The 23,242-nt window shown below is 43.0% G+C and overlaps 1 protein-coding gene across 1 annotated transcript in view; it reads right to left on the bottom strand.

Annotated features, from left to right (window-relative positions):
- Window positions 1–6,223: 6,223 nt before the first annotated feature.
- cpne8 (copine VIII) overlaps window positions 6,224–23,242 on the bottom strand; it is a 73,412-nt gene continuing 56,393 nt past the window's right edge. Inside the window, exons 17-20 of the mRNA XM_077211486.1 lie at window positions 19,420–19,522; window positions 14,194–14,251; window positions 9,122–9,195; window positions 6,224–7,227 (exon numbers count right to left, since the gene is read on the bottom strand). Of these exons, the coding sequence (XP_077067601.1) occupies window positions 7,036–7,227; window positions 9,122–9,195; window positions 14,194–14,251; window positions 19,420–19,522 (427 nt within the window). The 3' untranslated portion in view covers window positions 6,224–7,035. The remainder of the gene's footprint in view (window positions 7,228–9,121; window positions 9,196–14,193; window positions 14,252–19,419; window positions 19,523–23,242) is intronic.

Below are 23,242 nucleotides of genomic sequence, written 5' to 3'. Positions count from 1 at the left end.
GGACACAGTTGCATGGCAACAGAGCGTTCAACCGGGGGAATCCCAGTGTACCCATGGGCGACCGCCCCATCGAGGGGGGGGAAGGCGGAGAAAGCTGACAAACGTACACGGGAGGTCAAGGGAGCCTTCCATGACTTCGCCAGCTCCTCATGCACTTCCGGGAAGAATGGTATTGGGGTTGGCTGTGGCCGTGAGGCGGCAGCCGCACCCAAAAACCAGTCATCCAACCGCGAGCGCTCAGGGCAGGGCGGAGGGTTCCACTCAAGCCCGATGCTCGTTGCGGCCCGGGAGAGCATGGCCGTCATCTCGGGATCTGATACGGGCAACGCTGGTACTCCAGAAGTAGGCAACGCAGCCGCATCGTCACTTCCCGATGACTCCTGCCCGCCTTGTGATGCTGCGATCGACATCGAGTCCTCCTCTGGAGAGCCGAATGAAACACGCGGGGCATCAGTAGATGGACCCGGTAGAATCACCGCAGAGCTCGCGGGTTTCAACACTGTAGAGGGGGGCGTGGTCCGAGGACGCATCATCGGATTGTTCCACACCGTCACCCTCAAGTCACCCTGTCCACCAGCCGAAGTACCACCTCTCGTGGAGGGTGTAGATCGGGCTGTGGATGAGGGGACTCTCTCTCGAATGAGATCATTGAGTCTCGACCTTAGTGTTGTGATGGCCATGTTCCCACAGAAGGAACATGAGTCATCCACAAGCGCTGCTTTAGCGTGCTCTAAGCCCAAACACGCAAAGCAGCGATTGTGCCCATCAAAGGAAGACAGGAATCGACAGCACCCAGAAGAACACGGGCGAGACATCTTTAAAAAGACGTGCCACGTGCAGCTCTTTTAGAGAGGAAAAACTCAGCGATGCTGAGGCGACCAGGGAGAAGCACACAGACTGGCAGATCACTGCTCAGATCGCAGGCAATGTGAAACTCGCTGGGTACCGCCGTCACACCAACACCGGAGAGTTCGCTCGTCTCGAAGAAGATGATGTCACAGAAAACCTTTGGCTTGTGGAGTGAAGAGAAGCTCTTGGCTCCGAAGCGAAAACATGATCTGCCTTTGCCGGCGTCTCTCCTTTTATACCCACGCAGTGGGGCGGAGATACGCTATGCAAATTCCGCAGACCCATGGCATTTCATCGCCATTGGCTCGTTTTATAATACACGAAGATGATTGGCTTTCTAGGCGAAACCCCCATTCGTCGTCATCCGACGTAACTCGGAGTGACTACGAAAGGGAACAATGCTCTAGAGCAGTGGTTCTCAAACCTGTCCTAGGGACCCCTCGCAACTGCACATTTTGCATGTCTCCCTCACCTAACACACCTGATTCAACTTATCAGCTCATTAGTACAGACTGCAAGACTCGAATTAGGTGTGTCTGATGAGGGAGACATACAAAATGTGCAGTGGTGAGGGGTCCCTAGGACAGGTTTGAGAACCACTGCTCTAGAGGATGCAGTGCGAGTTCCCATTCGAAAGGGAACGTCTCAGGTTAAGCATGTAACCATGGTTCTTTAAGAAGGTGAACGAGAGACTCACAATCACATCGGTAGTGACATCACTGTCTGTCATCGTCCAATGATATAGTCACGTTTAAACATGCTTCAGCATTGGCCTCACGCATTGGCAATAAAAAAGCGATTAATGCATGAAAGTTCTTACATATACCACCTTTAAACATGCCATGCATTCTAAATTTGAATTATTTTTTAATTTCAGGTTGATATTAAATATGTATTATATTTTAAAAGTGGTTTTACACTCATTTTAAAGTTAATAGGAACCATTAAAATTATTGACAGTAATGCCACTGACATTTCATGATTAATTATATTACAAGATGCATAGCAAAAAATACAAGCATTGATATTATTACTCTATCAATATATCAAAAATAAATGGCATCAGCATGAAAGTAAAACCCTTTAACAATTTAAAATGTAAAACAATTTTCTGAAATGGTTTTCTATAGGAAAAGTGTATATTGCAGTTTGACATTTTGTTGTCCAAAAGCAAAAGCATCTGCCACCACAATTGTAGAATGACCCATGAACAAATATCATTGTTTTGAACCCCGTATAACAGTGTGTGCCTCAAAACTGCATGCAATCGAGACTAATGAATGCAAACAAAGCATATGCTACTTCTGTATGAGGCTGTGCTTGCATTTTTGTGCTTGGATACAGATATTGAGAGTAGCTACAGTTCTGTCTTTACAGGAATAGTTCAACCAAAACTGAAAATTCAGACATTTACTCAGTCTCATATAATGCCAAACACATTTGATGTTCTTTTGTAAGTGGAAAAAGAGACATTTAGTACAATGTTAATTCTGTTCTTATCCATACAGGGGAAGTAAGTGGGGACTAGAGCTGTTCAGCTCCAAAAACAGTCCAATCCAAATCTTCTGAAGCTTTGTGTAAGAAACAGACCCAGTGTAATCCATATGTTCAGCATACACAGAACATTCCCCTAATGTTGGTGTATGGTTCCTGTTATTCCTAACGTTCTAAGAACATTATTTTTAGGTTTTTATCTTTAGTTCAAGACCACTGCAGAGAGTTTTTTTTGTGACAACCTAATAAAAGGGTCATTCATACAGTTTTGTGGATTTTGGGCTCACCAGGTTTGTTGATTTTTTTAAATTCAATTATTTTTTAGTCTTGTCTAGGGAGAAAATGTCTGTCTATCATAAAAAACACACTGGTCAAGCTCAGGCCAGTATTACCTAATAATTACGAAAACATATTTCAATTTTCAAATTCTATGGAATCTGTCCATCCAGTTATATGTTTAATGTCTAAAAAGGGTGGACCATAACAAGGTGGATGTTTTAAGCCAATAAAGCCCATTTTTAGCTCGGACAGAACAACATGCTTAGCCTGACGTCGTCATACTCAGATTCTAGTCAGAATGTGAGTCTGATACTGCTCCATTGGGCTGTGATTATGGGGCGTGTGTCAACCGAACCAGGAAATAAAAGGCCTCTGCACTCAATTGAATAGACCTAGAGCCAATCAGAGCAACGGAGTAAGTGACGTATGTTGAGAGATAGATTAAAGTTGATAGATTAAACTTTTTCCGAATCCCGTTGGAAGGACTGCAAAAACATCTTTCCCATCGACAAATACCTTGATCGGGGTTCTCTGTTCCTCTTCTAAAATGAATGTGCTGTCTTTATCTTCTATAACACACGCGATAGCGGAATACACACAACTCAATTCTCCAGCGGCAGCCATGAATTCCACCCAAGCGCTCTTATGACGTGGATGGTTACGTTACCGTTGCTCATCTGTCCATCATCGTATAAAGCCCGCCCTGACAATTTGACTGGTCCGAACAATTTTCTGTTATGGCATAATAGCTCCTCAACGGATCGAGTCCAGACCGAACTTCCCGACCTAAAAATCTTGTGGGCGGGGTTCGGGCTGGCATCCAGGCTACAACATGCTAGCGGAAGATTTACATTTACATAATTTGCATATATAATTTCAAGTCCAGTATAAATTGGCACAACAGGGTGGACATGTTATGTTTTACACTATTAGATAAGTCTTTTAAAGGGGTGGTTGATTATGATTTCACTTTTTTAACTTTAGTTAATGTGTAATGTTGCTGTTTGAGCATAATCAATATTTGCAAAGTTACGATGTTGAAATTTCAAAGCAAAGGGAAATATTTTCTTTTAAAGAAATTGCTTTTTAAGGACTACAACAAACGCCTGGTAGGAACTACACAAACCCTAAAAGTTACATAAACTCCGCCCCCGGGAATGTGATTTATAGATTATCATGACAGAATATGCTAATCAATGACTAGAAGATAACTACACATAAGCTACTTAAATTCATCAACTAACTATTCAGAAATGTCCTGTTGCTTCCACATGTTGTCACTTCTTCTTAAGTCTCTTCATCATTGTCTGACTCTGGCTTGAACATAAAAGGCTAAAAGTTTTTGAAATTTTCAGTATTTGTCTGTGTGAGGTAAAATGATACGAGAAGCTCTTGAAGCTCCGCCCTCTGTGCCGGGAGCAGCAGCTCATTTGCATTTAAAGGGACACACGAAGATGGTGCGTTTTTGCTCACCCTCAAAAAGTGACTATTTTAACATCCATCCATCCATCCATCAATCCATCTTCTTCCGATTATCCGGGGCTGGGTTGCAAGTGCAGCAGTTCTAAGCAAAGACGCCCAGACTTCCATCTCCCTAGACAATTCCTCCAGCTCTTCCGGGGGGATACCGAGAGGTTCCCAGGCCAGCTGGAAGACATAATCCCTCCTGTGTGACCTAGGTCTTTCCCGGGGTCTCCCACGTGTGGGATGCGCCCAGAACACCTCCCTGGGAAGGCGTCCAGGAGGCATCCGGAACAGATGCCCGAGCCATCTCAGCTGTTCCCTCTCGATGTGGAGGAGCAGTGGCTCTACTCTGAGCTCCTCCCGAGTGACCGAGCTCCTCACCCCATCTCTAAGGGAGCGGCCAGCCAACCTGCGGAGAAAGCTAATTTCGGCCGCCTGTATCCGGGATCATGTTCTTTCAGACATGACCCACAGCTCATGACCATAGGTGAGAGTAGGAACGTAGATTGACCGGTAAATCGAGAGCTTTGCCTTGCAGCTCAGCTCCTTCTTCACCACAACAGACCGGTACATCGACCGCATTACTATAGAAGCTGCACCGATCCCGCTGTCTATCTCCCGTTCCATCCTTCCCTCACTCGTGAACAAGACCCCAAGATACTTGAACTCCTCTACTTGAGGCAGGAACTCTCCACCAACCTGAAGTGGGCAAGCCACCCTTTTCTGACTGAGAACCATGGCCTCTGACTTGGAGTTGCTGATTCTCATCCCAGCCGCTTCACACTCAGCTGCAAACCGTCCCAGTGCACGCTGAAGGTCCTGGTCTGATGGGACCAACATGTCAACATCATCCGCAAAAGCAGAGACGAAATCGTGTAGTCCCCAAACCGGACACTCTCCGGCCCCTGGCTGCGCCTAGAAATTCTGTCCATAAAAATTATGAACAGAACCGGTGACAAAGGGCAGCCCTGCTGGAGTCCAACATGCACCGGGAACAAGTCTGACTTACTGTCGGCAATGCGAACCAAGCTCCTGCTCCGGTCGTACAGGGACCGGACTGCCCTTAGCAAAGGGCCCCGGACCACATACTCCTAGAGCACCCTCCACAGGACGCCGCGAGGGACACAGTCGAATGCCTTCTCCAAATCCACAAAGCACATGTGGATTGGTTGGGCAAACTCCCATGAACCCTCCATTACCCCAGAGAGGGTATAGAGCTGGTCCAGTGTTTCACGACTGGGACAAAAACCGCATTGTTCCTCCTGAATCCGAGGTTCTACTATCGAATTCGGCCGATAGTACAACAATTTTAACATGTTATATAAAAATATCTGTTGGGTATTTTGAGCTTAACCTTCACATACACACTCTTGGGACATCAAAGACTTATTTTACATCTTGTGAAAAGGGTATTATACCACCCCTTTAAAATGAGAAAAGTTTATTAATGATTCTTACTTTGTTCTTGGAGTTGCTTTCCCTACAAGGAAATTATGTCCCTTCTAGCAAGTAATGTGATTTAGGGCACACACATAAGATATTTAATGAGCAAATAGAACCAATGTAACAGGGTGGACTGGAGTTTTAGGGACATAAACTAATTTACGGTTTTACACATAAAAAACTAAGTATTTTACATCAAAGAGAATAAGTAAATGAACAAACTAATACTCAAAATTTCTAATTTAGAAATATATATAAAAAATAATAATAAAATATATAAAAACCTTAATTTAGAAAACATGATTGGGGACATGGGAATTTGAATGTCAAGTGCTTCAAAAAGTTGGAGACATAAAACCCAGTGAACTGTAGGAATGAACATACAACATATAGCAACATACATCTGGGACACGTGGATTCCACACTTACCAGAAGTGGGCCGGATCTGGGCCGAAACTATGTTGCTGTCTGGGACCCAAAAACATAAAATGTTTCTTTGTTCGTTCATTCATTCATTTTAGGTTTAATTTATATAACCATAAACTAATGTTCCTAGAAAGTTGCAGGGAAATGTTTTTGTGATAACCTAATGAAAAATTACACAGAATGTTCTCTGATGCTTACTTTTGTTATTGTATAACCATAAACTAACCTTCTCAGTTAAATATTTCTCTTTCCATGTCCAAAAACGACATTTTGTGGAATTGCTCGATGACTGACATTACTGTCACACAGCATTTAATTAAATGTAGAAATTAAGATCACCGTTAAAATGTGTAATAATTATGTTATAAATCCAAATCTTACATGTTTGGAATGACTTGGGGCTGAGTAAATAATTACATAATATTCATTTTGGCTGAACTTTAAAGTAGAGTAAGGCTTTTCCTGTTGAATCTCTGTGCTGTGCTAGTGCCGTGTAAGAGAAGCACAAATTCTTTACAGTTTGAGGCAGTAAAATGACCAAGAATACCGAATACCGAAATAGTAAAATAATTTTAAGCGAATGCTGTACAATAAAATGAAAACCAAGGCCTCGCACAACTGGGTGAAAGTTTCTCTCAGTTTTGTACCAAGTGTGGATTCATGCTTTTTCTAAAATCACACTCGCTCCATTTACAACGTCATGTAATAAAATGAGTAAATTCCGTTGTTAAGCAGCTCAGAGTTTTCATGAGATACAAAAAAACATCCATTTGTAAAAAACGGTACAATTGTAAACGTCTGTTGAAGTTTATCAGACACAAGAACCGGAGATAATATGTGAGACAGAGACTGTGGAGTCATATCTGATGTTTGACTGACAGAAGAGGCCACTCGATACTTTAAAACAGTCTAAAACACCTTCTGAAACCTCAGTACACCCGACAAAGGACAGTGCTGGGCGTAAAGTTCCCTACTGTCACCCTACATACCGAAAGACAGCATGTGTAAGAGCAGCGTTTCACTCAGACAGGCCATGTGTGATCCTGAGAGTGACAGTGAGCCGTATGTTTGTGCGATCACTCAGATCTGCGTCTGCAGCGGGTGCACGAGTGTCGACGAGGTGGAGTGGGACGAGTGCTGGGGCTTGATGCCTCTGCTCCTCGTGTACTGGAGGAACTGGTCTGGGATTTCCGCAAGAACGTCCTTGGCCAGACGGGCCATGCTGAGAATGTGATTGCCTCTGCGATCAATGTAGTCTCGGAAAGGAACAAACTGAGGAGAGATCAGACTGAGATTTAGGAGGAATATGGTGTTGCTAACTACAGAAAATCCTTTTATTTCTATACAGAAAATCCCTTAAATTACATATAATTTAGTCTATGCAAACACCAACGTAAAAAAGAGGTTTGCATAATTGTATTTAATATGCAATTGTAGTATACTAAAAACTTGCAGATAATTTATTAATTACATAAAAACACACTTTCATGACACACTTAAGGACTTTTTTTAAACAGTGCAGTTTGTAAGTCTAAAGCACATGTAAAGTGCTTGATTACAATTTTGTGGTATTTGAATATGTAATTACAAATATACTTAAATACATCACATACAAGTTTGAATAGAAAGGACAAAGTATATTGTATTTTACCTGTACACATTAACAATGTTTCAAAGACAACAGAAGAGATTTAATAATGAAATTACATATAACGATGTTCTACTTAACTGGATCAAAAAGCACTCTAAAGTTCAGCTAACTGCAACTAATAAAAAGGTAAACTATAATGTTTCATCTAATTGCAATTAACATGCAGTTAAGTGTCCAAAAACATTACATTTAGTTTCCACACAAAGTACATTATTTTAAAGTATATAATTTCTCTCTTTAAATGTATGCAAAAGTGTACTTATTTTTCACAAGAGCAGTAAGCTTTTAAAAGCAGAAATGTTTGTTACCCTTTGACTTTGCAATAAAGTCCGAATTAAGCAAAAATCGTCTCATTTATGTCTCAAAGTATAGTAAGGTAAAGTAAGGATAGTTCACCCTAAATTGATAATTTATTCATTATTTACTCACCCTGGTGTTGTTCTAATGACCAACAAGGAGAATCTGTTAAACAGGTCCCACTAGCGTTCATCCATATAATGGCATTGAATAAGACCAGCATCAAACTTTTAAAAAAGACACAGAAGTATCAGAGAATGATCCCGCGTGACACGCGTCTCATAATCCAAGTGTTTTGGGGTTATACGATAGGGTTTAGTGAAAAACAAACCAATATTGAATGTATCATTTAACGAAAATCCTGCCCTTGGCCGTTGATCTTCTGCGTTTAGGAGACTCCACTAGCGCCGTGGTCTCACACAGAAAAAACACAAAAGTGCGAAAAATCAAGAAAAATTACACATTCTGTGATACTTTGGCATCTTTTTTAAAGCTTGATGCTGGTCACTATTCAATGCCATTATATGGACGAGCAAGAGTGGGACATTTTATTTTAATTTCACCTTTTGTGGTCCAAAAAAGAAAGAGGGACATACAGCATTAGAACAATACTAGTGTGAGTAAATGATGATCTCAGAGATCCGACTCATCTGACTTACAATAAAGAGAACAGGATCCTCTTGCTAAAATCTTTGCTCAACCGAATCATTTATCTGATGTCATCATCTGCACCTTAAACGCTAAATAAAATGTACTTCCCCTCAGTTTTTTCCAAGTTATGTTATGTAAGGATGTAAGATCAGCAGATCTTATAAATACACATTTTCATTGTGCATAATGCATGAGCACACATTCCAAATGAATAATAATAATAAAAAAAATTGTCTTCAGCTTATCATCAAAGTGTTCTGGCTTTGCTTCTGATACAACTTTTCTTGACAGTTGATGTTCCCAAGCTCTTTTATCTGAGACAATTTGCTGTCCACTGAATCACCCATGAATACAGTCAAGTCCCACACATCTTATCATCTCATAGCATTGAAAGAATGCATCACATTATGGCAGTAGAATTGGTTGTGAATGTAATTTCAGATGAGTCAAAAATACTGTGAGTGTTCATCTGCTTTAAACGCTGTAGATATTAGGCTAAAATCACCTGGAATACTGCTTTACTATTTTGATCCAAACATACATGAGATTCACGGCTGGAAAACTCACCTGCACAATGTCTCTCTCTGCAAAGCGACCCCTGGATGATATCCTGACCTCATCTCCATCTAGTTCAATCATCTCTGTCAAATGGAAGAAAATGCCACAGGAAAAACAATCATGTGGTGCTTCCACTCGGCTCAGGCTGAAGTGTGCTATCACTGGATTTCATATGAGTTGAAATACACCCTTTAATGCTGCAGCGGCTGTGAAATGAGTTCAAAGAGCAAATCATGACTGTGGTGAGATAACGAGAACACTGGAGCTGCATATAGATGAGGTTATCTCCATTAAAGGAAAAAATTATCAAACATGAAACAAATTGTGAGCCCTGCAAAGACCAAGGTTTTTAGTTTTGACGTAAAGGCACTATTTAATGGAAATCTGGATTTTTCCTCACTAGAACACCACTAATCCTTTGATTTCATTGGGGACGGCGAGGACGAACACAGAGGACGAATGCAAGTGTTTGTGAGAGTAACACCCTGTCATGTGACCAAACACAGAGAAACGGGTCCAATTCACTGCATTCCCACTTGAATAACGCTTCATTAGAGCTTTGCTTAGTGTGTAGGAACCCTAACGTCTACCCCAGTACAGAACATTTTTTACAATTTAACCGCAAAAATATCGATACGCAGGTTCATAGTCATTTACATATAGAAGTCTTAAAGGTACAGTAGCAAAAATAGATTATTTAATTGTAAGGGTCAGATGGAGGGATTTTTGGAAAATTATGAAAATTATAGCAATCTTTTTTTTATATGTTTTGAAAAGAAAGAAAAATGAACTAAAACTAACTGCAAAAGATGAGGGGAAAATGCATTAAAAAGTTGCGCCACTTTAGCATGAGAAAATATTCATTAAACAAACTTTTTTAAAATGTTCATGTGTTTAAATTCGTTCATATAAGTGCAAATATGTCAAATATAAACAAATAGTCAGAGATATTAAAAAACGTGCAGATGGCATATTAAAGGATTAGTTCACCCACAAATTTTAATTATCCTATGATTTAATCACCCTCAAGCCATCCTAGGTCTGTATGACTTTCTTCTTTCCGTCAAACACAATCAGAGTTATTTTGTAATATCCTGGCTCTTCCAAGCTTTACAATGGGAGTGGATATTAACTGATATTTTGAAGCCCCAAAAGGCGCATCCATCCATCATAAAAGTAATCCACACGACTCCAGGGGGTTAATAAAGGCCTTCTGAAGCGAAGCCAAGCGTTTTTGTAAGAAAAATATCCATGGCTTCGCTTCCGAAGGCCTTTATTAACCCCCTGGAGTCGTGTGGATTACTTTTATGATAAATGGATGCGCCTTTTTAGTCTTCAAAAAAGGTACCATTCACTGCCATTATAAAGCTAGGAAGAGCCAGGATATTATAATATAACTCCAATAGTGTTGGGCTGACAGAAGAAAGTCATATACAGCTAGGATGGCTTGAGGGAGAGTAAATGATGGGATAATTTTTGGGTGAACTATCCCTTTAAAGGTACACTATGTAACCTTTTTTGTTCAAAATTCACAAAATGTATATAATAAGCAAATACATTATGAATCCATCTTTTGTCCTATCCTGAATCACTACAGTAAGTATATATATAATAAGTGTTTATATTCAGATCATTTCAGACTGGATGGGACACCAGCCGCTGGATTATCCAGTTTCTGCGTGACTCGTCATGTACTGTACATAAACAGAAACAGAGTGAAGGAGCAGGGGCGATTCCAGGATTTTATACACAAATCCGGCGAAACACGGAAGTAAAGCAGCGCCGCCATTACTGCGTGCCTTGCTGCTAAGGAAGTAGCGTTGGTCCCGTAGGCGGCTGTAGCAGATGTTAGCGGTACGAAATGTTATTTCTATGTAGTTTTTTAGTATGTATGTTGTCCAGTGATGCCAGGAAGAGCGTGTTGTGTGGTTGTTTGTTTTAACAACAAATAAAACCGTTTGTGAAATTCAGGAACCTTTGTTGCGCATTGACTGCCCATGTTTACGGCCATACGGATTACACATGAAAACGGAGAAAGCAACAAGATAAAAAGAAAGCCCAGTATGGTGGTAAGTCTTCTCATCTCAGCCATTTAGGTGTCAAACAAAACATTTTTTACTTAGTATTGTGCACAGCACAGGCAGGCATGCTGGCCATCGGGACTACCGGGAGCGTATTCTTTTCCCCCAGGATGGTAGAGATGCCACGTGCTTTTTGGGCTGATACTGTCACGTTTCAGTGTGTTTAGTTCAGTTTTGTGATCCCCCCATCTTTGTGATTTTGGTTCAGTCCTGTTAGTTTTCCCGCTCCTCGTTTGTGTTCAGTTTCTTCACCTGTGTTCTGTTAATTATCCCATTAGTCCCAGTTCTTTTAAGCCTTGTGTTTTCCCTCAGTGTTTGTTGGTCGTCGTCGATGTAAGGTTGTGTGTTTTTGAAGTCCTGGAGTTTCCTTTGTTTCTGTCTGTTCCTGTAAGTTTAGTTTGTAAATTTAGTTTGAGCGTGACAGTCACTCATTTCGGTCTTTTGTCACACTCTCCCGCCACACATTGTATTGCTCACGCTGAAAAACTATTTATTATATGTAATATACTGCAAAAAAATTTGTAATATGTAATGTAATGTAATATGCGCCCAAAATTTCTCTCACTGTGGAACCGGCAGGAATCAAGCGCGTCTCGAGGAAGTTCATGCAGTCGTGTCCTCATATAGGCAAATAAACAGCTCGAGCGTCACTGTGCGTGTGTGTGTGTTAAATGAAATGTGACTGCACCATTCATTCACACAGAACACGTAGGATTTGTATTTAAATATTGCGGGCTAGGCCTATAGTATTATTATTACAAACAATGTTAGGGGAAACACTGAGTTATTTGCAACGTGTGAAGCTTGTGAACAGCAACAGAGCTAGTAATGACAGCGTTCGGTTTTTACTGTCATCAATTAATACATGTCTTACATTACATAACATTTGGCTGACGCATTTTTACATTAATATATTATGTTGTCGATAAATTACCTTTATCGGTAAGTTTTGGCCACTATCTGACATCATCCACCCAATGTTCCCTTTCACCAGACATTTTCTTTCATGAGCAGGATCCGCTTTCATTGAAATGTCATTAGAGGGCACTGGCAAGTGTCACATCGTCACCCTTAGCAGGCCCGCAGTAATGGCGGCAGGCAAGATGGCGGCGCCCACAGAGTTCGCGGCGGATTTGTGTACAAATGGGGGGGGGGGGGGGGTGTATGGGTACAGGGGGGGACCAAAAACCAGTCAGGGGGGGGCCATGGGAAATCTGGAATTTCAACTGGTAATAAATACTTGTTTAGAAAATATTAAGCACGATTTAAAAAATCTATGCAATGCCCATTGCCCTATAGATGGTACTAAATGTGGCAATGAACAAGAGCCTGAAAATCATTTTGTATTTTACATGGATTGGACCACACAGTTTTGTTCTAATAAATAAAAAAACATCACCAAGGCATTAATTAGTCATTTAACATGCTTTATTCTCAACACAAACATTGAATGTGTGTATGTGTGCGTGTGTGTGTGTGTGCGTGTGCGTGCGTGTGCGTGTGTGTGTGTGTGTGTGTGTGTGTGTGTGTGTGTGTCGGCGAACGTTCTCTGCATAAAATCTGTCTCTGACCTGGTTTCTTCTTAAAGAAACCTTGGATGTCTTGTTGCGGTGTAAAAATAAACAAAAACCCATTCAGTATAAATTACACAGAGTTGCATGTAAAGTTCTCACATTTTAATGTTTACCACGGCTCTGCTTTTTTGGAAAAAGATTATAGTGCCTTTAGTCTTTAAAACAAAAGATAAAGTAATATGTATCTATTTTATATTTATGTAGTCGTGTGCGCTGCCGCGTAATAACAATGACAAGTCATCTCTCTATTCAGTCTGCCGAAGTTACGTTAGCTAATCTAACGTTACTGGCTTGATCACTCACACATGAAAGTAATCAGACTAACATACGGTTCGATATTTCAAAATATATAGTGTAATTGAGTGTGTATATACCATAAACAGTGACGTGTCGAGGTGTCTCTCTCTCCTACTGTTTAAAAAACGCTGACCTGTGATTCCGCTTTACGAATTGCAAATCAAGCAGTGATTGACAGCGCTCTGATCCAATGGCGTTGGGCATTGTCAGGTTGACAGTAAATCTAGCCCAATGATGTTGGGGGGGCACCAGGGGGGCCAATCATATTCCAGGGGGGGTCAGTTCCACCCCGTGCCCCCCTTCTAGACACGCCCCTGTGAAGGAGCTCCGGCTACCATGTTCTTCCTCAAGACGAATGCAGTTTTGTTTATTAACCGCTAGAGCGCCAAAAGTTACATAGTGTACTTTTACCTTTTATCACACGCCTGCTTTTAAATAATTGTACAGTCATAAAGCAATTTCAAAAGAAATTAAAATTAGTCTGTTGTCAAATTAATTTACCTGTTAAAAAATATTATTCCATAAATAATAATAAAATAAAATAAAATTACAAAAGTCTGTGAGTCCAAAAATATAATACTCTATTTACTTTTATGGAGATGCTGCAGTTGATTTGTTTACATGCATATTGGGGAACATTGCAAAATGTAATCGTACATTAAGGCCATGTGTCTATTTGTTGCACTGTAATTGTCCACAAAAAGTTGGTGGTATTTAAAAGGGATGTTTTTCTAGTGGTCATGACACACAAACAACAATATCAGTGAGTGCAAATTATTCGTATTGAATTGAGCTATTACAATACAAATAAGATGAAATTATACAAATCCACAATAGACAGAGAGAAAAGTTTAAGCAAGAGTAACTGGATCACACATTTACCAGATTAAAGCAGAGGTGCAGGGTTAGTTAAGGAAAGAACTGATACGCCAATGGAAAAATCAAAGCTTGTATAGTACATACACTACTAATGGCGTTTCGGAAGATGTCTGATTGGTCTCACTGGAACATGTGTGAAACAGGTTTCTCTTTTGATCTGATCTGGTCTTCTGAGTCCCTGATGGACTGGACTGATACCATATCACATCTTCACACATCCTCAAAGACACACACATCTCTCTCATCTTACCGTCAAATTCTGCCGGCCCAACTCCAACGATTATAATTGACATGGGAAGACTAGAGGCCTTGAACAGAAGGAAAGAGTTAATTAAAACAAGACCCCCAAGAATACACTCCTCATAATTCAACTTTTGCATAATGAAACATGCACAAAACAGACTTGTAGTCATAGTATTACAATGCTCAGATCTATCATAGAGACATCTGAGGTGCTATCCTCTGAGGACAAACTGTTTTTTTAAAGCAATGGCTAATTCTAAACACTTTAGATGACTACAATTTTTTAATTGTAACTAATTTTAATAATCAAAAATGCAATATTTAGCTTTGTCCTGCATTTTATGTTCAACCCTGTCATATGATTTATTTATATAAAAAAAGTTGTTGTGACCTGTGTGACACACAGGACGAGTCATCTTTTGGACTGGTCATCTACCAGTAGGACAAGTAAATAATCTTATTCAATTTTAACACACACTATTTGTTGAATGTATTTGTCAAAATCTACTATTCAACCCCGTTACCAAGTTATTTTAAGAAAAAAACTTTACCATTAATGTTTGATATTTATCAATAACTACAAAGACGTAGGACCCTTCTGAATGATGGCTCAATTTAAGTTGAAAATATACAAATATGTAACCGTTACTTGGAAAATTTGATTGAACTTTTATGCTTATTTAAAGTTTGAGCCTTACTTTATACCATATTTGAGGAAGGTGGCAGCCAGTGGGATGTAATTATGGAAATATGAGGCACATTCATAAAGCTGATGTAATGTTCTTTGCTAATCTGCACACTCACACATTATGAACGACTCTTGCCACTGTTCACAGAGTCTCTGCCCATCACAGTCTGTACAATATCACATTTCAGTGTCTCGCTTGACGTGTTTTGAAGGAAAGACAAATGGATACAATCTAAGGCATTTTTCTAATTATGTATACTTATTGTAATAGTATCCACAAAGAGAAATCAACAACTTTTATAAGTGGGAGTTTTATTCAGTGCAATGATAGTCTCATTCTTCATCCAATAATCTCTTGTAGTGATTAGAATGATGAATGGTTAGGCCTGTTGTTTACAAAGTTAACAAACTTGGACTTTTTTATTAAGGATCCTTTTGTGCTATTTTCAGTTTTCTATTTACATTTTTTGTACATTTTAAAAAATTCTCTCAGGCATATACTGTATTGAGTTTAAGTATTATAAAATTGCATCGTACCATGTACAGTATATGCTGTGGACATATTTATGCCTTCAGAAAGGAAACAGGGACAGTAACAGGGCTGACCATTTTACAGTTTAATAGGCTTGGTGTCGAACATCACATGAACAAACAGGAAAACACGTCTTATCACATCCGTTTTTCGGAGAAAGTGTTAACTGACGCCGATATATAAGGACTTTTATCAGTTAACCTAGCTAGAAAAAATTCAATGTTAAGGAAATAAAAAACTTTTAGAAATCAATCTGCATTTCAACAGACATCGATTATGCTCATCTTTGGTAGCTTCTTTGAAGGCATCTTTAGGAAAACAGCTCTATATTTAAAGAAACACATTCAAAAGACCTGAACCGATTTACTGCAACCCGTTTTACAGATTACATAATTTGTTGCACATAAACAAATTAGAAATCTTGTGCTCAAGGCAGTCAAACTACAAGCTCCTTTTTAAAAACAATCACCAGTTGTCTATTACAAAATCATGTGAACAGGGTTGACATTTTAAGATCATAACTAAGTTACAAACATAAAATTAAATTTGGACAAATAATAAAATTCTGTAGGATGGTCTTTATGGTACATTCATGGATTTGTTGATTAATGGTAACTGTCTGAGTCTGGTTGAGGCAAAGGATGAAACTAAAAGCAGGATCTATGTGCAAGTCTATATTAATAACAAAATCAAAAATAACAAAATGCTCTGGTATCTCAGAACTTATCAGAACATGAACAGAACAAAAAGCATACATTGACAATAATGGGCAAGGGACAACTGAAACTGTCCACACACACAGGCAAACACGAGGGACAAAGCCAGATAATTAACTAGAAACAAGTGTGACACATGAGGGTCATGTTCCTGAGCCGGTGTCTGTTCCTGTGCCGTGGCCGCCCGAGGGGTCGTCACCACCCTGGCCGTCCGAGTGGTCGTCTTCGCCCTGGTCTTCACCGCCCTGGCCACCCGAGGGGTCTTCACCGCCCTAGCCGCCCGAAGGGTCTTCATCGCCCTGGCCGCCCGAGGGGTCTTCACCGCCCTGGCCGCCTGAAGGGTCTTCACCGCCCCGGCCGCCCGAAGGGTCTTCACCGCCCTGGCCGCCCGAAGGGTCTTCACCGCCCTGGCCGCCCGAAGGGTCTTCACCGCCCTGGCCGCCCGAAGGGTCTTCACCGCCCTGGCCGCCCGAAGGGTCTTCACCGCCCTGGCCGCCCGAAGGGTCTTCACCGCCCTGGCCACCCAAGGGGTCTTCACCGCCCTAGCCGCCCGAAGGGTCTTCACCGCCCTAGCCGCCCGAAGGGTCTTCACCGCCTTGGCCGCCCGAGGGGTCTTCACTGCCCTGGCCGCCCGAGGGGTCTTCACCGCCCTGGCCACCCAAGGGGTCTTCACCGCCCTAGCCGCCCGAAGGGTCTTCACCGCCTTGGCCGCCCGAGGGGTCTTCACCGCCCGATGTACTGTCTGCTTCGCCCTGGCCGTCCGATGTACTGTCTGCTTCGCCCTGGCCGTCCGATGTACTGTCTGCTTCGCCCTGGCCGTCCGATGTACTGTCTGCTTCGCCTTGGCCGTCCGATGGACTGTCTGCTTCGCCTTGGCCGTCTGATGTACTGTCTGCTTCGCCCTGGCCGTCCGATGTACTGTCTGCTTCGCCTTGGCCGTCCGATGGACTGTCTGCTTCGCCCGGGTCGCCGGCTAAGTCGTCACCTACCGTTCCTGTTCCCCTTCACGGACCTGGCCCCCCATCCCTCCCCCTGGTCCTCCACCTTTCCACCTTCCTCTTGGACTCTTGTTTTGTCTTGTTTTCTGTCATGGAGCGTCTGGTAGCCGCTCCGTAGAGGGGAGCTTCTGTCACAGTGTCTGGTTATGTTTCCCTGGGGTTCACTAGAGGTCCTCGTTTTCACGGTGTCATTCAAAATAGACTACATTTCCCAGCATTTTGTTCTGCCACTCATCTGTTCATTGCACACAGCTGTTTCCCATCACCTTGTTAGTTCTGTGTGTATATATACCCTGTCTGTTTTAGTGTTTGTCATGGAGTCCTTGTTATATGTCACACTACTTCGGAAGTCTTGCCTGTTCTTGTTTTGTTTCTGTCTTGGATTGCTTTATGGATTTTGACCTTTGCCTGGACTGTTGTGAGTACGGATTCCCCTATATAATAAACTGCTTTTGGATCTTTTTTGTGCTTTTCCTGTTTTGTGCGTGTGCGTAACGTGATAGAAACAAGCTTGTGTTGTTGCAAAGTGCCGGAAGATCAGAAAATGACAAAACAACAGAGACATGTTTTGAGACCCGCGGAGACACCACACACACCAGCCTCATACGTTTCTGACGCTGCCTCATAATATAGTCCAGTGCGGCGCGGTTTCAAAGAGTTAGTAAAAGAGTAAAGTCAAAGTTAAAACTTTTTTATTTAAGTAGGCATCTATTTTTTATTAAGTATTTATTTTGTATTAATACATAATGTGCAAAAGGCCCCTTAATAATAAGATGATGCTAGAGCAATGAAGCACTATTTTAGTTGGGACTCTTATTATGAACTCTGTAGGGAGTGACCGGAGGAGCAGCTTTCTCTTCCGCTCAGTGCGAATGGCAGATTGCATCAGCCGCTGCCAGTAATCAGGTTCACCGCAATCACGAACAGCTGAAGACGCGTTTCAGAAGCATTATTGCCTTTCAGGTGGATGTATCTTGTGTCTGTGTGCGTCCTATAAAGAGTGAGAGTTATTCCGTAATGTTCACTGATTGATGCTCGTTATCAGTAATGACGCAGTTAACAGTTCTGACGATGTTGATTAATCCGTAACCGCTCTTATAACTTATCTGTCGATCTTCCAAGTTTAGAGTTATAATGTTTAGACTGTTATAGTAAATAATGTAGATAAATAGTGAAAGTAAATATGATGGAAGATGTTATATCCAGTGTTTATGTATCATTGTTATGAGGGGAGCAGCCAATAGTCAGTATGTGAATGATGATTTGTAATGATGTTGCTGTTATTGAGTATTGCTTTTGTGTGTTGCAGAGAAACCACACACACACACACATTCAAGCCTCTACATCCTTTACTACAAGCACGCCAAACATGTCTATGCCAGCTAATGGTTATTCAGCCCATTTATGAGCCAAACCCACGTCAGTTGAAGCAGGGCCTACTGACTACTCCAGGTCTCAGCTAAGTGTGCTTAACATGCTCACATCGTGTCATTGTCCACCAAGCCTTGCATGTGCAACAGCAATCGTGTTCATGCTGAAACACAGTTAAGGAACTCCATTCCCTCTGGAGGCTGCTCTCATCAGTCTACTGCACTATTGATCTCAAGTTTTCATAGCTTGTTAAAGTTTATGTAAAGGCTGTCTCCTCCTCTCATGCTAATTCTGCATACCAGTGAGAATAAATCCAGTTCAAACTGATACTTCACTCTGTGGTGTTCTGACCGACACACCTGGTTCACTGCGATCCAACTAGCCCTAGCTGCTTCAGGTAGTTCTTCGCTACACATAACTTCACTGTATTCATTTATAATGTATCATTATTGTGTGACATTTGTGTCAATAATCGTCAAGCACAGGTGACTTCGCGTAGTGGGAGGGGGCCCCCAAATCAAACTCTGCTTAGGGCCTCCAAAAGGCTCGGACCGGCTCTGGGCGTATACCTGCCAAACGCAGCATAATTCCCATAGAAACCAATGCAGATACTCCGAAAAACTAAAGAGCACCACCGGACACACAAATCGGATCTGAACAGATGCGTTACACAATGTGGACGTCAATAATTTTAGATCAGATTCCAATAATTACACAAAAATAATTGGATTTGGACTGACAATGTGAACGTAGCCTTAGGGAGACGTTGGGTCATTATGTAAAAATCTTGCTGATTAGAAAAATAGAGTAATACCACAAAAGTTGGTGTCAGCTGTTCATTGTCATTTTTAGAAATATGCCACACTTGTCTTTTTATTCGTTTTTCTGAATGGTGTAATGTTTCCAAGAACTGTGTTTTTGAACTTACGTTTACGATAGATTCTTTAGTTTGAGCCATGTCGGAGATGACCCCATCAGAGATGATGAGGAGGATGAAGTATTCTGAACCATCCTTTACTAATGATGCATATCTGCAAAAAAGAAAGATGATTACTTCATATCCTTGTAACAGACACAGGGGCTGAATCACAATTAAAATCAAATCAAATCAAATAAAAAAAGTAAAAAGTACCTGGATGGTATACTATTTGTGGTAAGTATGCTCTTTTTGTCTACAATTGGTTCTCTAATGAGGCACGAGGATGCAATAACATTTTAGTATGTAAAATTTAAAGATTTGTAGCCTAATACTGCAGTATATCAAAATGTGGAAAAAATAAAGGTGTCTGAATACTTTAACTGTAAAACACTGTCAAATGTATGTTTTTTTAAGGCAAAAATGATAAATTACCATATAATTTACAATGAATAAAAGTACATTCCCAGATGTCCCTGCGTGGCACATCATATATTTTACTTTTACTTAGTTTTATTTCTTTTTGTGATTAGTAATAGTTTTACAATGAATTTCAGGCAATAGCTGCTGTTTTGATTATAACTTTAATGGGATATTTTGCAGAGTATGGCTGTAATTGTCAAATGTGTAGAGTACATATTATGTTGCAGGTACTCTGAGTTCTCTTACCAGAGTATCTCTCATACCATGAATATCTTACGCTATGGGGAAAACCTCTTTTCCACGAGCTATTGAACCCAAAAATTATCCTTAATTTTGAATTAATGTAAAACGCTGTGCAGCAGCATGCAGACATAGGCAAGATGGCTCGCGCGCCTATTGGCTGTCCTGCGGCAACAGCAACAGCCTATCGAGAGAGGCCCTGCGTGACGCAACACCCAATGGGGGCGCTTCGCGCCCATTTCGTCACGTCCCACCAGAATAGGCGTGGCCTTGGCCTATAAATACGCTCGACAGGCTGATACAAACTGATTTTCATCTCTTAAGCGAAGCACTACTGCATCGCTGGATCCGGAGTTAGAAGCCGCGCCGTCTGATAGTAAGCCTTCTGCGGGACGAGCCTTCGAGCCTGAAGCCGCTGGCCTTCACCTCGCCGCCTTCAGCCGCCGTACCTGCTACGCTTTCCGGCGTTAATATCCTTTTTCACTGCTAAAGAGTGTGTGTTCGCCGCTGCGACTCACACTCTCTCTCTGTCTCTGTATTCTAAAAGAGCTAGCGTTTTTAAAAGATGCAAAGATCCTGCGGCTCGTGCCGAGCCACACTCCGCGACGGGGACCGTCATGTCATCTGCGTTTCCTGCCTGGGTGAGGATCATGCCGCTCTCGCTCTCGTCGACGGCGGATGCCCTCACTGTGAGCTGATGCCTATGGTGACTCTGAGGACTCACCTGGCATGCTTCTTAGAGCCTGCACTTCAGCCCGCTGTAGCGCCGCGCTGTAAAAAGCGCCGTGCTCAGCGCGCTCCCGAGCCTTCTCCTGCCCGCCAAAGCTCACCGGTTCGCCCGCCAGCTTCGCCGGCATCGCTCGAGTCGCTCACCGACGGACAGCGGCCGCCATCTGCCACCGCTTCCGCCGTTCAGATCGACGAAACAGCCGAGGCCTGTTCTATCCTGGCGTCGGACAGTGAGGATTGGGCGAACTCTGTGGACCTCCCCCCCCGCTGTTCGCGAGCCTTCCGGGAGAAGAGCTGGCATTGAGTCAGAGTTGATGCGTCTGCTCTCTCAAGCCGTCGACAACCTCGGCCTCGACTGGGAGGCGCCCGCGCAGCCCCCGCGCAAATGGCTGGATGGATGCTTCCTCAAGAAGGACCACGACCCATCACAGTCCAGACCCGCGCCTTTTCTTCCTTAGCTTCACGAAGAAGTCGCAAGGTCTTGGAACGCCCCCTTCTCGGCCAGGATGCGTACCTCTGTCTCTGCTGCATTCTCCACTGTGCGAAAGATAGAGGGTACCTTTCTCTTCCTCCTGTGGAAGCAGCGGTAGCATCACATCTCTGCCCGCCCTCTGCTGGACGGCGAGCACAGACGGTGTTGCCATCTAAACCCTGCCGAGTGACGTCAGCCATGCATGTTCGTGCTTACACCGCCGCCAGTCAAGCTGTGTCAGCGCTACACACAATGGCCATCCTGCAGATCTTCCAGGCCGACCTTCTCCGAAAAATGGACGAGGAAGGCGCGGGATAAATCTGCTGCACAAACCATTGGGCGGAACATGGCCTCTCTCACCGTGGCTGAGAGACACCTGTGGTTAACGCTGTCTGAGATGACGGATAAGGAGCGCTCTGTGTTTCTCGATGCGCCCATTTTGTCAGCGGGCCTCTTCGGATCTGCCGTCAAAGATTTCGCGGACAGATTCCAGGAGGTTCAAAAGACATCACAGGCTATGAAGCACTTCCTCCCGAAGCGCTCTAACTCCGCTGCAGGTCGCTCGAAACAGCCGTCTGCCCGGAGCTCACAGCCACAGCCTGCACCACCCGCCGCTTCTCAGCGCCGCCAGGCCCTAGAACAAAGACCGCGCTCTCGCTCTGCTGGACGCCACCCCCCTCAGTGTGGGCCCCGGCCGAGGATCGAGATCAAGCCTGAGGTCTCAAAGCCTTCCTAGCCATCCTCGGAAAGCGACGGTGTTCAAATCTCGCTGCGGCCAGATTTTCACCGAAACATTTCGCTCGTCCAGTTCCATGCGATGTGACTGTTCCAGCGTATTTAGCGGTCAACAAGCCGGTTCATTTGCCCGCTTGCCTGCACACAAAAGCTGTTTTTACGGCTACCCAGATAAATCCAATAAAAAGTGTATTTTCTGGTGTCCCGGCCAAGGCCGATGGTGTAATGAGTGTTGTAAGAATGTCCACGTCTCAGTGCCCATTCCCACACACAGACACAGCCCGCCACAGTTCAGGGCTAGCACAAATAAAATCGATTCATGTCGATTGTGCAAACGTAGTGAATGTGCCCACGACACAGTGCCCACAAACACTACACGATGCGTGTCCCACGGTTTCTGTAGAAACGAAACCAACACATATTCAGTCAGCGCAAGCCGACGGTGTTTTCAGTGCAGTGAATGTGCCCGCTGTCCCGCGCCCACATTCTCTCACAGACACGCTGAACCCTACGGGGTTTGTCCCGCTCGCTCTCTCTCCACAATCTGTCATAGAGAAATCTAGAGCGACAGGCTGCCCGCCGTGATCGGCGCGCCCCCCGCCTCGCACACTTTAAACACAGTGCTTATGTCTCAGCACACCGACGTTCTGCAGCCGCCGCTGTGCCGCGGCCAGAGCCCGGATCTCATTCTACCTCTAGCTATTCACGCAAATGCGTGGGCAAAGCATCCCGGGGTATCAGAATGAGTGTTGAACACTATAAAAAGAGGCTATTCGATACAGTTCGCTCGACGTCCCCGCCGTTACACGGTGCGTATCGAAACCACGGTAAACAACGAAGTATCTCATCTACTTAGCCGAAATAGCGAAACTACTGAACAAAGGGGCCATAGAACCTTTATCTCAGGCTCAGAGCGAAGGGGGGCTATACAGCAGATATTTTCTGGTACCGAAAAAAGACGGGGGTCTCAGACCCATTCTAGACCTGCGGCAGTTGAACAAAGCGCTTTTGAAGCGCCAGTTCAAAATGCTGAAAACCAGGAAAATTCTCGCGCAAGTTCGCCAGGGAGACTGGTTCATGTCAATAGATCTGAAAGACGCCTTTCCAAATACAGATTGCGTCACGTCACAGGCGATTCTTGAGATTCGCCTTCAAGGGCCAGGCATATCAATACACAGTCCTACCGTTCGGCCTGTCCCTAGCACCCCGTACATTTACAAAGTGCATGAGAGCCGC

The sequence above is a fragment of the Siphateles boraxobius genome, unplaced genomic scaffold (genome assembly GCF_051911475.1).
Source record: "Siphateles boraxobius isolate OS27281-9 unplaced genomic scaffold, OSU_SipBor_1 65, whole genome shotgun sequence".
NCBI lineage: Eukaryota > Metazoa > Chordata > Actinopteri > Cypriniformes > Leuciscidae > Siphateles > Siphateles boraxobius.
The sequence above is the reverse complement of the archived record's forward strand: the minus strand, read 5'-3'. Positions and strand labels throughout refer to the sequence as shown.